General features: G+C 38.3%; 3 protein-coding genes across 5 annotated transcripts; 1 reads left to right on the top strand and 2 right to left on the bottom strand.

Moving 5' to 3' along the window:
• Window positions 1-3738: 3738 nt before the first annotated feature.
• Window positions 3739-6644, top strand: LOC126619589 (beta-amylase 3, chloroplastic). The gene is made up of 4 exons (XM_050287998.1): window positions 3739-4369; window positions 4834-5044; window positions 5308-5418; window positions 5556-6644. The coding sequence occupies exons 1-4, from the start codon at window positions 3843-3845 to the stop codon at window positions 6345-6347; spliced, it is 1641 nt and encodes a 546-aa protein (XP_050143955.1). The 5' UTR covers window positions 3739-3842; the 3' UTR covers window positions 6348-6644.
• Window positions 4733-8812, bottom strand: LOC126619590 (uncharacterized). Of its 3 annotated transcripts, XR_007622108.1 has the most exons (3): window positions 8249-8812; window positions 6822-7415; window positions 4733-5052 (listed from the first exon to the last, which is right to left on the bottom strand). XR_007622108.1 is itself a non-coding variant. In XM_050287999.1 (2 exons), the coding sequence occupies exon 1, from the start codon at window positions 8452-8454 to the stop codon at window positions 8266-8268; it is 189 nt and encodes a 62-aa protein (XP_050143956.1). In that variant the 5' UTR covers window positions 8455-8604; the 3' UTR covers window positions 7076-7415; window positions 8249-8265. The 3 variants fall into 3 exon arrangements, 2 of the variants coding, with proteins under 2 accessions (XP_050143956.1, XP_050143957.1); XM_050287999.1 differs by lacking the exon at window positions 4733-5052 and having other exon boundaries at window positions 7076-7415; window positions 8249-8604; XM_050288000.1 differs by lacking the exon at window positions 4733-5052 and having other exon boundaries at window positions 7386-8137; window positions 8249-8604.
• Window positions 8813-11612: 2800 nt separating this feature from the next.
• On the bottom strand, window positions 11613-15087 carry LOC126619754 (putative nucleobase-ascorbate transporter 10). The gene is made up of 14 exons (XM_050288167.1): window positions 14877-15087; window positions 14648-14745; window positions 14376-14552; window positions 14154-14254; window positions 13945-14020; window positions 13641-13700; window positions 13317-13501; window positions 13116-13212; window positions 12839-12925; window positions 12668-12726; window positions 12487-12578; window positions 12307-12384; window positions 11928-12076; window positions 11613-11831 (listed from the first exon to the last, which is right to left on the bottom strand). The coding sequence occupies exons 1-14, from the start codon at window positions 15085-15087 to the stop codon at window positions 11613-11615; spliced, it is 1689 nt and encodes a 562-aa protein (XP_050144124.1).
• Between the last annotated feature and the right edge of the window lie 1120 nt (window positions 15088-16207).

Genomic DNA, 16207 nt, shown 5'->3' with positions numbered 1-16207 from the left:
AAAATTAGTTTAAGTCCTTAATTTTCCAATTAAAAAGTTCAGGGGGGAAATCGAAAGTTGGGTAATAGTTTAGGGGGCAAATCGGCAGTTTACTCTTATAATAATTATTTTTAATTTTAAAAAGGAAAAGAATAATTGCGAAAGAAGGTGACTCAGATATGAGAGTGACCGAGAAAGTCGAAGAGATAAGGTTTCCATAACCTCCACAAGAGTACTTATGGTCCACCTATTAACTACACGCCCACTCCAAATCATTACTTGCCTCAAAAGGACCAATAAATCAACATCAAGATCCAACAGGTTCATTGAATGTTTTTTGTCATTTTAATGAATATCGTACTTTTTTCTTTTCTTTTCAAAATATGTTCTTAGCATAGCATTTCTCCATCATAATTAGCATCGTCTAATCCGTGTTTTTGTAAATTAATATCGTCTTTATAAGTACCACTGAAAGCAATTATTTGTGAAGATGAAGGTTGGATTTTATACATAAGTTACTTTCAAAATAATTCTTCCACTTGTCTACTTAACAAGCCAATTAAACCACTAAGCATGAAGAAAGCAAAGTGGTGCCCAAAATGTTTGGAGCACTGCAGATTTATTATCAATAGGATGGTGAATTTTTCTCAGCAAAACTTAGGTCGATATATGAAAAAACATGCAACATTTATAGATTAATTTGGTTAATTTCAAACATATCTCCCTCTCACGTTTTCTATTACGGGGTTGCTGGTGGTGCGACTAGGATGGGAATGGCCGTATACCCCTCCTCACATCTACTCATTGCGTGATTAGTACAGATGATGCGATCAAGGCGGAGCTTGATAATTTGGTAGTCCTAAGAGAGAGCCTTAGAAGTGGGGCTCTAGAGTTCTCTGATCTGTGACCCTTTGTACATGACCGGCTCTGGATGCGATTGTGAGAGGAAGGCGCACATGGACTGCCAAAACTTTCTCACAAACAATAAAAAAAGGCAAAAAATGCCAATCCATGGAGAATCAGTCAATTAAACGAATATAAAAACGAAGAAAACAAATGCCGAGTCATTGAAGCAGTTAAGTTTGAATAGTTCATACATGGGGGCATAAAGACTTTGTTAGAAGCACATGCTAAATTGGTAATGCTATTCCAGCACTACTACCTTCTATCTTATCCTAAATCAACCAAAGCCAAGAAAATTTGTAATTCTTGAGATATTTTCTGATTCACAAAAATGCAGTGTCGTCTGTGTGTGTGTATGTGAGAGAGAGAGAGAGAGAGAGAGCATCCATAGACCAAAGACAACCCCAGCTAGCTTGTTTGTGCACTGTTCAAAACAAAACCACCCAATGCTTATCACCACAAACCAATGTATTAAAAGCGTGAGGCAAAGCCTCACGGGATTATTATTTATATATATATATATATATATATATATATGTTTTATATATTATACATATAATTGTATATAAAATAATACTATGTAAAATAAACATCCATTCTCAATTTTTCATTCAAATTCATAGTCATTCAAAAGATAATATCATCTAAATTCATCATTCAAAGGTAATATCATCCAAATTCATCATTCAAAAGGTAATACAAACAAAGAAAACAATCATTCATCTAAATCCTCTTCATATAAATCAAAATACAAACAAAGATATCAGTCATTCATCTAAATCCTCTTCATCTAAATAAAAGGCAACATCATCCTTTTAATTATTTTTATGTACACAGTACACAACACATACGGTCCAATCCCTTTAAGCCTTTAGCCATAATCCCGAATCCTTCTCCTATCCCCTTAAGCCTTTAGCCTCCTCCCCTTATACCTCCACTCCTCTCTGTTTTTCTGCTTTCTAACTCATAGGCTTCACACTCCTATCCCCTTAAGCCTTTAGCCTCCTCCCCTAACTTTTTCAAAATTTCTGAAACCCTAACCTTTAAAATAGGGGATTTGATTGTGGGCTTGTTGACGGCGCTGGGGTGACAGCGGCAGGGTGATGATGGCGTGGCAATTGGAAGAGGAAGATCGACTGGGGTGATGCGGCTGTGTGTTTCTGGCGCGGGAGAAGAGGGTGAAGAAGGCAGGATGATTGAAGGTAGTGGTCGAATCTGTATTTTGAAACTGAAAACCCTTACCCAAACTGCGTCGTTTTGGGTTTTGGTGGTTTTTTTAAAAAAAAAAAAAAAAGGGCAGACAAGGCGCCTGAGACACCTTGAGGCATGCCTCCGCTGCCTAGGCGTCTCCGGCGTAGTCTTTCGCCCACTCCAGCAAAACAGAGGCATTAGCCTCACCGCCCAGCCTCAAAGGCGCCCCGAGGCCATTTTTTTTTAAAAACATTGCAACAAACTATAGATATAGGTCCTACATTTCGTTTCGTTTTTCACTGAGAAATTTTTATGGTCTCAGTCAATTGATAAACTACTCCAAGCAAATAAACAAACATTCGAAAATAAAAAGAAGAATAACGTACCTGAAGATATTCTCGTACGCTAGCAATTACAATCTAGATATTTTGCAGAGTGGTACCTAGCTACATTTCATTATTAACGACCAATAAAAGCGTTAAAACATGTACAACCAATGATATACAGCAGTTCATAAATAGTTTGACGTGCTCAAGCAAGTTTCTTAAACATTTTTGGGATCCCTAATAGCGTCATCTGATAACTGATCCCTAAAGCCAAGGTTATGGTGAATAGAAAGATAAACCTACTATTGCACTGTACTGGCTAGATAGAATGGACTATAACCAAAATAAAGTAAAACTCAAATCACCTGCAAAATTCCTAAAACAAAGATCAAGAGACGATCGAGTGAATCAATTTAGAAACTGAATATAATTCCTCTAGCTAGACCAAGTTTAAATTACAGTAAGTATATACTATCTGGTCACCATTTTATCTGATGAGCTAAGTAGCCACCGAAACAAAAGATTCAATTCAATCACTTCACGCGGGTTTAAGGATAAATGAACAAACTTTGATAAAAACATGGAAAATGACAGGTTAATATGGCTTTTGGTCTAAAGATATCACAAGGCATGAATCATCAGTTGAAGATATTTTCATCTTTAGAGAAGAGCTCAAGATATTCCAATTTTTCACAAGAGCTAGCTCAAGATATTTTAATCATATAAGAATATCCAACCAAGATGCATGCATGCATGCATGGTTGCTGCTTCAAGTGTGTTGATTGCAGCTTCAAGTGTGTTAAGCATTCTAAATAAACTATCCAAATCTTATGACTAATATACCCCTGAAAATCATTCCTAAGTCCTAAGTCAAGGCAGTCCCAAAAACAAAGGAGAAACAAAACCATTAGAATTTTGTGGTTCATTTTTTTTTAATTAATTTTAAAATTTTCACCTGTACTATAATTAAATTCAAAAGTCCTTGTCGTCAATTGCTAGTTGCAGATATAGCTAGTCTCTCATGACCTCATGGTATTCTTAAGTAATCTTTCTTTTTCTTTCGGGTTTATGCCTTGTCAACCAAAATACAAATTCAAAAGCTCCTTGTAACAAAATAAAAATTCACATTTTCCTGGAAATTGCAAGAATGGAAGAGGTGTAAACACGTAGAGAGAGAAAACGACTTTGAAAAAGTGAGCTGAGTCAGACCAACAAAATAAAATAAAAATAAAATATGAGCTGACCTACTTTGATCTTTTGCACTTTTTCCCCTTTCAACTGGAGCCCGCCAAACCGGCCAAAGAGGAAGTCATTTTTATAAATAAGGAAGCAACCCCTTCATCCATTCTCATCACTTTTTTCTCCTCTCCCTACCTTACCCTTCCCTTCCCTTCCCTTCCCTTCCCTTCAAAACACAACACAAAACACATTTTCAGCAATTAAATGACGTTAACTCTCCGTTCTTCAGCTTCGTTCATCAATCTTAAAGACCACAAGGGCCTGAAAACCTCCGATGACTCCCCCGGCACGATATGCTTTGCACAAATCAAGCCATCATGCCGTCTCCGGGCAAAGAGTTCAATGCAAGAAACACAGCTCTTGCATGAGAAAAACTTAATGACTATCTCCGATGGAAGGAGAGAGTTGCTCCACGCACTCCCAAATACTGCTCACAGCAGCACTGACAACAAGGTGCCTGTGTATGTGATGCTCCCGCTCGACACGGTGAGTCATGGAGGGCATTTGAATAAGCCGAGAGCAATGAATGCGAGTTTGATGGCCCTGAAGCAAGCAGGTGTTGAAGGAGTTATGGTGGATGCGTGGTGGGGATTGGTGGAGAAGGACGGACCTTCCAAGTACAATTGGGAAGGGTATGCTGAGCTTGTGCAGATGGTGCAAAAGCATGGCATGAAGATCCAAATCGTCATGTCTTTTCATCAGTGTGGAGGAAATGTTGGAGACTCATGCAGGTGTGTTTGCTGGTTCTAACTGCTGTCTGTTACGTTTAATGCTCTCTAGAGCTTTATACAAGTTACAACACATGCTATAAGATTTAGTAAAAGGTGAAACATGTTTGAAAGTGCATTTAGGATGGTTAATAGCACTTTTGAATGACCAAAAGCAATTTTTAGTGCTTTCTAGATAAGTACCTTTCTTTGGAAAAGCACTTCCAATCGCTTTTTCAAGAAGCAATTGGATTTTTAATAGAACCTTTGACATGCTTAAAAAAAAGTGCTTATGGGCAAAACCTTTTTTCTACATAAGAACTCCTAAACATGGTAGTCTTAACCTGCATAATTTTTTTAGATTTAGATCATCGTAATACTTAGGACTCGAGAAATTCTGTGTATTTATTAGTCATGTTTTTAATCTATCTCCACCTAGTGTGGATTTATGCACTGATCCACTAAACCACAATTATATGAATTTTCAGCATTCCTCTACCTCCATGGGTGCTTGAAGAAATCAGCAAGAATCCTGACCTTGTTTACACAGACAAATCAGGCAGGAGGAATCCTGAGTACATATCCTTGGGATGCGATTCATTGCCTGTTCTCGGAGGAAGAACTCCCATTCAGGTCTACACCGATTACATGAGGAGCTTCCGCGACAGATTCATTGACTACTTGGGCGATGTTATTGTGGTAATTATCTGCAACAAAGATGTTATGACTTTAATTTATGCTATTATTCTTGCAGTAGGAATTCAAAAGTTCAAAAAAAAAACCTAGACATAAAAAGATCTTTGCCAGTGTTTCGCAAGAACAATAAAAAAGATTATCAAACAGAACAAAACTAATTTGGTCTAGGGCAACAAATGTTAACGTTCGTCTCAACTTAAGGTCATTTTGAAGTTTACAAGGGGCTTGTTTAAAGGTCAGAAACTCAATTTCAATTACTTCTATAGGAAATTCAAGTAGGCATGGGTCCTTGTGGGGAGCTCAGATATCCAGCTTATCCAGAAAGCAACGGAACTTGGAGGTTTCCTGGAATTGGAGAATTCCAATGCTATGACAAGGTAATTACAGTGAACATAAGCATTTTTCCTTACTTTTGACCAATTAAAATGACCTTAAACGGAACTGGAACTACATAATAACTTGATACAATTTCTGCCATATTCATTATTCCTAAACATGCTTTTATGACATGCAGTACATGAGAGCTTCCCTGGAAGCATCAGCAGAGGCACTGGGGAAGAGAGATTGGGGAAGAAGTGGACCACATGATTCCGGCCACTACAATCAATTTCCTGAAGACACAGGATTTTTCAAAAGAGATGGAACTTGGAACACTGAGTATGGACAGTTCTTCCTTGAATGGTACTCCGGAAAGCTACTAAGACACGGAGATAGAATACTGTCAGCTGCAAAAGGGGTATTCCAAGGATCTGGAGCTAAATTATCTGGAAAGATTGCTGGGATTCACTGGCACTACAGATCAAGATCACATGCGGCTGAATTAACTGCGGGCTACTACAACACTAGACACAGAGATGGTTACCTACCAACTGCCAAAATGTTCAGCAAAAACATGGTTGTATTAAACTTCACCTGCATGGAAATGAAAGATAGAGAACAGCCAGAACATGCAAATTGCTCACCAGAAGGTCTAGTGAGGCAGGTAAAGATGGCAACCAAGAGAGCTGGAATTGACCTAGCAGGAGAGAATGCACTGGAGAGGTATGACACTGGTGCGTTTGCACAAGTTTTAGCAACAAGCAGATCAGATTCCGGTAATGCCTTAAGTGCATTTACATATCTCCGAATGAACAAGAGATTGTTCGATGGGGATAACTGGAGGAACATGGTTGAATTTGTGAGGAGCATGGCAGAAGGTGGCCGGAACAGACGTCTATCAGAGTGTGACTCCACCGGAAGTGACCTCTTTGTTCGTTTTATCAAAGAAAAGAAAGTTGAGAAAACAAAAGAAACTCTTCTCGTGTAGAGATGTTAGAAATTATTTATGTGCAGCTTCTAGTACAAACAGAGTATAGTTTAATTACTGCAATATAAAAACTGAAAACAAAAGTATAATTATATGCAAACACCATAATTTGCATCACTGAGATGTAAGATGGTTAAAGAAAAATTAATTGTATATGTATCCGCTACATGAATGGCAGTTGATGTTCATTCAATCCTTTCCAGGTATTCATAAATTTAGTTTAGAGGATGTTTGGCTGACTCTTTTGAAAAGGTTGTAAGTCCGGTTTGTTAAATAATATTATGCAACTTCCAAGTACTTCGACATAATGTTCATCAATTTCTCTGTTTTTTCTTTGCTTAATGCCTCAATATACCTGTATTTCTCCGTTCAAATGATTTATTGTACTCTTCTTTTGTTATTTACATATTAGCTGAAAACTATTGACAACACAACCAAACCAAGAGTAACAGGGATGAGAAACATATTACATACCCCAATCACTTAGCCACTCGGTTTGACTGCCAGAACAATATGTGGAAGCCAATTTGTCTGCTAGAGAGGTCGTTGGGGCAACTTGATTTTAGCTTTTGATGAAACTAAAGGAAACACTGCATCAAAAACGCAAAGAACAACGTTCATAAGTAAATCATGACGATGGTTAGCCAAAGTCTGATCAAAACCAAGTAAGACTGCCTTGTTAATGCAGAGAATGCTTTCCATTAATTCGAATTCGAGGACAAATAGCATGAACCGTAACAATTTCTTGCTTTTGACAAGAAAAACAAGTTTCATTAATGATAAAGGTAAAACAAACGGCTTCGAAAACAGAACAATCCAAATTCATTCATACTTCAACAACTATCTCACAACATACAAAAGGATCAAATGTTATTTGAACTCTACAAGACGGCACATTCCACCATCAAGGATAATGTTAGAAGACTTCAGAACATGGTCAAATATGCCCCCCACAGAAGAGCGTTTTGTGAAAGCCCTGAAGACATTTCTTTTCTCAGTCCCAAGCTATATGGATGAAGGTGGTTTTTCTCACTGCCCACTTGATGCCATCAACCTTGATCCAAGCACCTGAACATGTCACAACCTAAATTAAGTTCTATAATTGATACATTATTCAATAATTAAACTTGTGTTTCGGACAAACATCACAGCTATTCAAGTATTCAACCATATTTATTATATAGATGAACACTGAGAAAACAATATAAGAACCATAAAAGACCAATTAACACATATGACAAAGAACGTTTAGGTTTCAACACAATTCTAATAAGGAGTAAGAAGACTATTAAAGCAAGATGTGGTTGTCAAAGAAAAGGCACAGAACAGATACATCATTCCCTTAATAACTTCCAATACTGAAATAAGAACATATGGTTCCGATTCATGTTCATCCTCCAAGATACCATCAGAAACCTTTAACGATGAAGCATATTGATGAGTAACCCTATTGCAATCATACTCCAGTGCTTTGTTCTTGGCATTTTATCAGCATTACTATAAACAAAACTGTTGGAAAATGTACTTTGACAGGAATATCACAAGCATCCTAACTTTTTTTTCGGTTCAGTCACCACAACGTTAGGTACGTAATAAGTACGCCATAGTTCAAGGAAAAACAGTGAATCATAGCCTGCTGGTCAGAGGATTTTTCATATCATATATTAGCTTCTTCTTCTTTTTTGATGAAGATATTATGCAACTGTTAAATTTTGAATTCCAGTACCTTCCTCACTCCAAAATCAATTACAATCTTTAGACACGAAACGGAAACACAAATTCATGGCATTCTGCAGAATCAGTAACCCACAATTACTTGCAAACAAAAAAACAACAGTTAACTTATCCCAATTAAAAAATTGAATACAAGATAAATTTGGAGAGTGGGAGAGTAGAATTACCCCAAATCAATTCAACTTCAAGCATGTGGAGGCGGAGGTGAACGTGGCGGATCGGAGTTGGGATTCTGGCGGCGAAGGTCTTCGATCAAACTTCCGAGTTCTTTGCGAGCAGATTCTCTTCCGAACATGAATCCGTACCATCCGGAAACAGCAGAGAAGACAGTTGCAGTGACAATTGTACGAAGGAGTGTGAAGGTTTTCTCCATTTTCTTGGAATTGGGGTTCGGGGCGTTTCAAGGGTTTCCAATTTTGGATCTAAATAGAGTTATGGCCGGATCAATACGACGGTCTAGTGTTCTTACTGCTCTATTGTCGAGCCAAACGATGGATTCAGATTAGTGATTAATCATCTTTTCTAGTAACCGATTTATCTCATGTTTTGTCACTTGAAAGTTGAAACATTGTTTGCGAAGAGCAACTCCACCGTAGGCAATTGCCCTGTTGCTGGGCAATGAAATCCATTGCCCACCCCCAACCCCAAAACACTCCAGCTCAGTCGGGCAATTGGGCTCAAGGCAAACCCGAGGAAGAAGTCAGGTGAAAGTTTATGGCCCGAACGCTTGAGTGGATGTGATGCATGGCTGAAGTTAGCTAAGTTATAAAAGTATTTTGCGTTGTCTACTCGCACGTGGGGCAGGCGTGTCTCTGACAATGTTTCAAAAGGTAGGGCCCATGTGGCAGCCCACTTAGTTACCGTTGCCCTGGAGCCGCCTGCAGGCCGTTACTATTCATTTAAGAGAATCGGGTTGCCTATTTTCTAGATGGGCCTTAAGGTTATCCAAAAATCCAGAACATCAAAGGTGTTTGGTGAAACAAAAAAAAAATAATAATTTAACTGTTGTTAATTGACAGTAGAATAGTATAAAAAAGCAAAAGCAGAATCTACCATGTTTCTAAAAAAAGTGCTTCTTTTTTCAAAACATAATAATCATTGCTCATTTAAAAAAATGTTTAAATAGCACATATACCCCCACATATTTTACAAATTATAATATTTACCCCTACATGAGCACGGTACACTTTATCCACCCATGGGAAAGAAGACGTAAGAGGACCTGGAACCGTCTTATGGGTCCCGACTACCATCGGAGAGCTTATCAGAGCAGCAGGGGAGCAAGTGAGCAACTAGAATTTTTACCGTGTGGTTCCGGTATAATCTTAACAGAAGATGCAGATAAAATTCTTGATGCGGACTGGATAAATGATGGGAAGCTGTATTTGGTCAGTGAGACAAATTTTACAAACTCTTGGAGCAGGAACTCATGCACCAACGGATAATGAGGTTGCACTACTTCAAGTTCTAACTCAATGCCAACAACTGAACGGCAGACACGGAATTCCGACACAGGTTTATGTGAGTACCCCAGGCCGGTGCTATTGCAACATTTTTCTAGCACTACATGCTCTACACTTTTCAAGGCAAAACAGTATTGGAGCTTATCAGATTACAAGCATCCAATGCATCAACAAGGTATACTGCAGTGCCAAGCTATACTGCTTTTTTATTTTTCATCCATGTAATGAAATTGTTACTCATAAGAAACTCATAATATTCTTTCGTATACGATTACAAGAACCTGGTTCTGGGCTTTTATTATTTCTTGAGACTTGTCAATGTTGTCATCATAGCCTTTGTTCGCGTTGTGTATTTTTTTTTAAACAAGGGGATGGAAAATCACTCAATAGATTCTAGCATAAACACAGTGACCAAAAAAGGTGTGTGTGAATCACAACATCGTAGGTGCCAGACACATCTTTTCATCATCTCTGCTCGTAGGATTCTCAGGACTCTCTTGACAATATCAACCTGTTGTCACAAGGTTCTTGGAATTACTGTTGACTCTAAAAACCACCAAGCCTACGTGACGCGCAGGTCGAGTAACTAATGAGCTAACTACGTCATTCGCTTGTGTACGGGGCATGCCAACTAGACGGCCGAGCTCGGCCGGTGAGTAAAATTTGTTGATGTTGCGTTGGGCGGGCTGCTAACTTCTGAATCTCGCGACTGCGGCCGAGGTAGGAACACGTCTCGGCCTTTTGGTTCTAGAGCCTAAAGACAAGGCTGCTAGTTCTGCGAAGTTCAATATCAAATTCGGCTCACAGGGTGCCGAATGTAGTAACCTGGTAATACCTCACTTCGCCGAGAAGGCTGATAAGATGACCTCTGCTAATAAGGATTTGAAAATCCTTCTGGACTGAGACTTGGATAGATAACCAGTCGGTCTCGTCGCTGTGGTGTTTATCCAAACTGAAGGTGCTTCGCGGTTGGCTGATTCTACGACAACAGTGTTGTTTATCCAAACCTAAGATGTTCGCCGGTTGTCTTCACAGTGCTATTTATCTAAACTGAAGATGTGTTGGCGAAAAAGAAAATAAAAATCTCAAGATTATTGAGAGGTTTCCCGTAGAGTGAAGGTTTGCACAGGGCAGTTTTTGTGTTAAATAGAGAGCCTGAAATGTTGCACGGTGTCTTGTATTTATAGGGACGAGTATGCGCTGGTTGATAAGCTTATAAAGACTCCCATTCTATTAAAACTCTTCCACTGACTTGAGCCTTAGATAAGCCTTACTACTCCCAAGACTCTGAAGTTAGTAAAAAATGCAACCACCAATTATATATATTTTTATTTTATTTTATTTTTTTGCGCCTTTCACAGGGCATGCAAATGCAGACTATACGGCAGCCACCAATTATATATATATATATATAGCTGGTAGCCTTTCACACGGCATGCATGCCAAGTCCATCATCAATTCAATTCATCTGACAACATCCATAAATAACCCAGCCTACTTAGGTCTCCTATCTCACCATTATCCAAACCTTGCAAATCCCATGCTATGCCACGTGACAAGAATCCAAGTCGAGTTGCTCTAATCCACACGGTACAATGCTAACAAATCCAAATTAAATCGGACTGTTCCGCCTGTCTCTTCATTGGGGCTATGATTTTTATCCCATTTATTTTGTACAAGAAAATCGAGATAATTTATTGAAAGATAATTATTATGATTAAAAACCATAATATTATCTCTTAACAATAGCAAATTATCTTAACTTTCTCATCTGACGGTTAAGAACCATGCTCATTCAACGGCCTCGATTACTTGGGCAGATGGTGTAAAATTGTGTCCAAACAATTACGCATCCTTCTCTTTGCGTGTCTGCCTGTGTATGTTTATGCATTGCTCAGATTAGTACAGGAAAGATTTTCATCAAACTCTGTTACTGGTTGAAGAAATAACAAGTTGAGGTTCACCGGTAGGAGTTTCTCTTTTTCTTTTTTGTCAAGACAGTTGTGAATTACAAATTTCAACCACTTTACCACATAGCACAGTACTCGGACAAATTTTATACATGAATTCAAAGGGCCGGGAAAAACTTGTTCAATCTGCATGGTAATGCATAGAACTCGTCATTCCTAATATCTGAACCATACAAGCTAAACTTCTCCCACCAGTACAAACCACTGTCTTTTCGAGATGCATTGTCTTCCCGGGCCAGTGAACAATCCAAGACCATTGCTACAATTGCAGCTACCGTCGTGTGAGACATGAAGATCACAGTAACTAAATCGTCGAACTGAAAGTAATTGAACAAGATTTGATAAGGCCAACAGTAACATTCTAATGGAAGCAAGACACAAACATTAATAGACTAGTCGAAAAATATTCTCACCCATCCAGAACTGCTTTCGGCGCCTTTGTGATAATATTCTCTGAAGTATTGTGGGATAGAAATCCCCAAGAAGAAAGAGAACCCCAGTATAAATTTTGTCCTAAAACTGTTCAGGTTACAAAACTGAAGAAAGCCAAGCCCTGCAGCAGCTGCAAAAGGACATTGTAGGCGACTGTTAAATATGAGGCATTGCTAGCATCTTCTGTTTTTGTTGCAGTTTGTCCAGCAACTATCGCACGTAGTTATCTTTTATTCGAGCGATATTTTAATCTTTACTAAGGACGTGGATTCAAAATCATCATAATGCATGTTCTGTGAAATCATCATATTGCAAATGTCAATATAAGGAGCAGATGTCTGAGGAAACAGAGATACATACAGACATAGCCATATAAGACGCAGTAAATAGCTGCTATGATTGGTGTTGGAATAGAAGCAAAAAGGGCTCCAAATTTTCCTGGTTAAGAACACCATCTTGGCAACATGAGATTCTTGTTTAACACATTTCAAGAACAATAATCAACACGAAACTAGGTTGTAAGTAAAATCGTCTGCATACCAAATACTGAGAAGAAAATCATGAAGCCAGCTGAAATTTGGATGACTCTACGGCTTCCAACTTTTGTCAATGCTAATAGGCCAGCATTCTCACTACACCGAAATCAGAAGGATGTAATAAGAAGAAAGCGTCTGAAACAAGACATTTTTTTGGCAAACAGAGATTAGTGTGAGTTCATTACACTGATGCTGCAGAACCAATTAGGGAACCAAACATCCCGTCAAATAGAACTCCTATACCCTGAAAGCCAGAAAAACATATCAAAGTCGGATACTGAACAAAGCAGCAAAAGCACCTATAATGAAAAATTCACAATTCTGAAGTAAAAAGGCAACAGGCGACGATGTCTTACCAACCAGCCAACTCCACGGCTAACAACAGAAGGTGGTACAGGTGTGGCACTCCCGTATCTTGCTGTAGTGAAAAATGTACCAGTCGACTGTAACCATTGCAGGTACACTATCAATATAAATATAATTTGTATTGACATGTTCTCTAAGCAAACCCGGTGCTAATTGTGAAATGAAGTTAACGCAACAGTACGAGTGTAGAAGTTTTAACATGAATCTAGTTTGAATTATTACTGCACTACACGCATTTCTAAATGACTTTAGGGAAAAGGAATGGACCTCAAAGGTTGAAACGAAAGAAGCAGCAATCATTGCAAGAGCTTCTCCTACATTAAAAGTAGGGCTTCCCCATTGAAATGGATATGGAATGTATATCCTGCATATTTACACAAAAAAAGGACAAGAAGTTCACTGTTGTCAATGTACTTGAGAGTCAACAGGAATTAATACAGAATTACAGATTTGCATATCGAGACTGACCAGGGAGCTGCACCAACAAGGCCAGAACGATCAGTGCGGCAACTCAGTTGAGTTGTTGTAGGTTTGTTATTATATGCACCACTTGAGGTTAAAAGTTGTGCAAACAACCATACAATTGGGATGGAGAACAACACTGCAAATCTGTCGCATATTTTCTTCTTTGTATTTAAAATATGAGGAAGATACTGCAAAACATTTAATCATGTATAACATTACCTATTGCCATGAGAAAACTAACGGAAACAACTCTCATTCGATATCATACACTGTTCGTTATCTGGGGTAGACAGAGGTAATAACTAATTATAATTGATCAATATTTACCTGTGCAATGAAAACCATGACGATCAACTCTGGAACCCCGAGTTCAACACATCTGGCCAACTAGAAGAAAAGGAAACGAGAGGTGGATAGTGAATGCACTGCCTATCAAATTTAATGGTGAAGAGTAACCGAAACACAATTGTCATAATACAAAACACCAGATTAGGATGATGAAGCTATTCATGAATCAATGTTTACTTCATGAATTTCCATACTTGAATGTAGTTTTAAGTGGATTGGGAGCAAGGAAGTGGGGAAGCAAAAGTATGAGAAAAGAATGAGGGATCGATCAAGAACTCTTTACCGTAGGGAAACCGAGACGATAAACTCCTAGTCCAGTAAAAGTTATGTATGGGACAACAGAAAGAGGGCTAAGGCACCTGAATCAAGTAAAATAAGAAGTCTTGGCCACAACTCACAAAGTATCAACTATCACTAGTACTAATAATCTGAGAATTTTAAACGATTTCTTGCCATCCAAGAAACCAGACCTTCAGTTCAAAATAACTTCACCTTATTGCATTTCTCCACAAGCCTAGGAAGCCGATGATCATCTGGAAACTGGCGGTAATGATTAAGGCACCTTGTATACCTCTCATAGTGTCGAAAAACTTCTGAAAGATTCATTCATAAGGCCAAATAAAAAAAAAAATTAGATTCGTACAGAAAAAAAAAAAGAAAAAAAAGTGAAATCCCTAGGTAGTAGAAATTATTCTTCAACCAATTAAGCCTGACCTCATGAGGATCTGAATAATCCTTGTATCTACTGGCTAGGAGTATGGATGTTGTGGGGATTACATATGTATATGAAGCCGTTACCACAGTAGGAAGTCGGGTTCCAAATAGAGACTGGAAGAGCGTGTTGAACCCCGAAACAAAGAGCATGGTTTGTATCACCCTAGCCTTCTCAATCTGTGACAAAAGGGGAGTGAAGTTAATCAAAAGAATGCAAGCACAAAAAATAAAAGAGAGTCATAAAAGTTGGCAAGCAAGTATTAAATCCTTACATTTCCTCCACCCATTTTGGGGACAAGCATACTTGGAATTAGGACAGTAATCCCAAGAGTCAATAGGTAGTGCTGGAAACCCAGCATGATTGCTTCAGCTGCACAACGACGGAAGATATATTATATGTTGTTTAGTAATGGTAAACATGGAGTATAACGGAATCCCAAAAATGAACATGAAACATTTAGTAATTTATATTTGAGAAAAAGGGTAAGGGGGAATGCATACGCCATGGTGGCGGGCTGTTAACACAATACTGGACGCCTGGTAATTGCTCTTTCAGTGGGTGTGGTTGTAACTCCTCGGTTTTGTTGTTGTTGTTGCCACCACCATTTCCACCATTGCCACCACCACTCCCACCATTCCCACTACCATTTCCACCACCACCATTACTACCTCCGTTGTTATTGTTACCACCGCCACAACAGCCTTGAGCCATGTCCTGCTAGTTTAAGCACGTTTACGGAGGAAGGAGAACCCAAGAGTTAAGAGAGCAAGCAAGAGCTAAATGGCAGCAGAATTCAACCTTAAAATACCTGTCATGTAGTAGACCGTTACGAATTCAAATGACCAACATTTACTGAATTGAATGATATGTTTGGCTGTCAAATAGTATTTGTAATTTTTCATTGAATAGTGAACATTGTCTAATGTCTACGGTTTTTCTTATATAATTAACCACTAATTATTTCTGCTTTTAATCTACTTAAATGGTAGACAATCATAGCTTGCTTACAATTCAAAATCTTACTCATTACATTTTAATTGCATAAATAATAAAGAAAAGTAATGCTAGGTAGACTAAATTTGCAAACTAAATTTTATTTTATTTTATTTCAAATTTGGCCCAAAGTCCATTCCACTCCAAAATTGTTATCATAGGAAGTGACTTTGAGGAGGATTTATTGATAAACAAGAAAAATACAATATGTCAAGGGGAACATGAGGCCAAACTTGGACCATTAAAGAATTCATAACAACAAGTCAAAACCTCTATTAGCAAAACCTATAACAAGGGAGCTTAGAAAGGTTGTGAGAATAAGCAGCTGCAGCATAAGGAGGTCATGAATCCCACCAATGGACACCGGGGTGATCAAAACCATAATTGGCCAAACAATTAGCAACGTGGTTACCCTCTCTAAAAATATGAGAAATCTGAACCTGCATGGAAAATAAGTAAAACTCGACAGTTATGCCAACTGACTGTGACAACCCGTCCCTAATTTTACGATTTTATAAATTTTAAATGAATGATTTGACGAAAATGTCCCTAGAGACGAGGGCTTTGACTTTCGTTGACCAGCGTATGATGTGAAAATTATGTTGACACTCAAATTAACCTCTTTTTATCAATTGTAGCAAAGTATGTAAGTAGGGATCGTTCTAAACCGGGGATTAGGAGGGATTGCAAAATCACTTGAAAACTGACTCAAATACTTAAAAACAAGTTTAAACACTAAAATAGACTCAAAGAATGCAAAACTAAACTTTAAAACACCAAAACAAACCAAAACACTCAAAACTGGCTTAAAACCACAATCTGGGCAGTTTTGAACACT

The sequence above is a fragment of the Malus sylvestris genome, chromosome 4 (assembly GCF_916048215.2).
Source record: "Malus sylvestris chromosome 4, drMalSylv7.2, whole genome shotgun sequence".
NCBI classification, from domain to species: domain Eukaryota; kingdom Viridiplantae; phylum Streptophyta; class Magnoliopsida; order Rosales; family Rosaceae; genus Malus; species Malus sylvestris.
The sequence above is the reverse complement of the archived record's forward strand: the minus strand, read 5'-3'. Positions and strand labels throughout refer to the sequence as shown.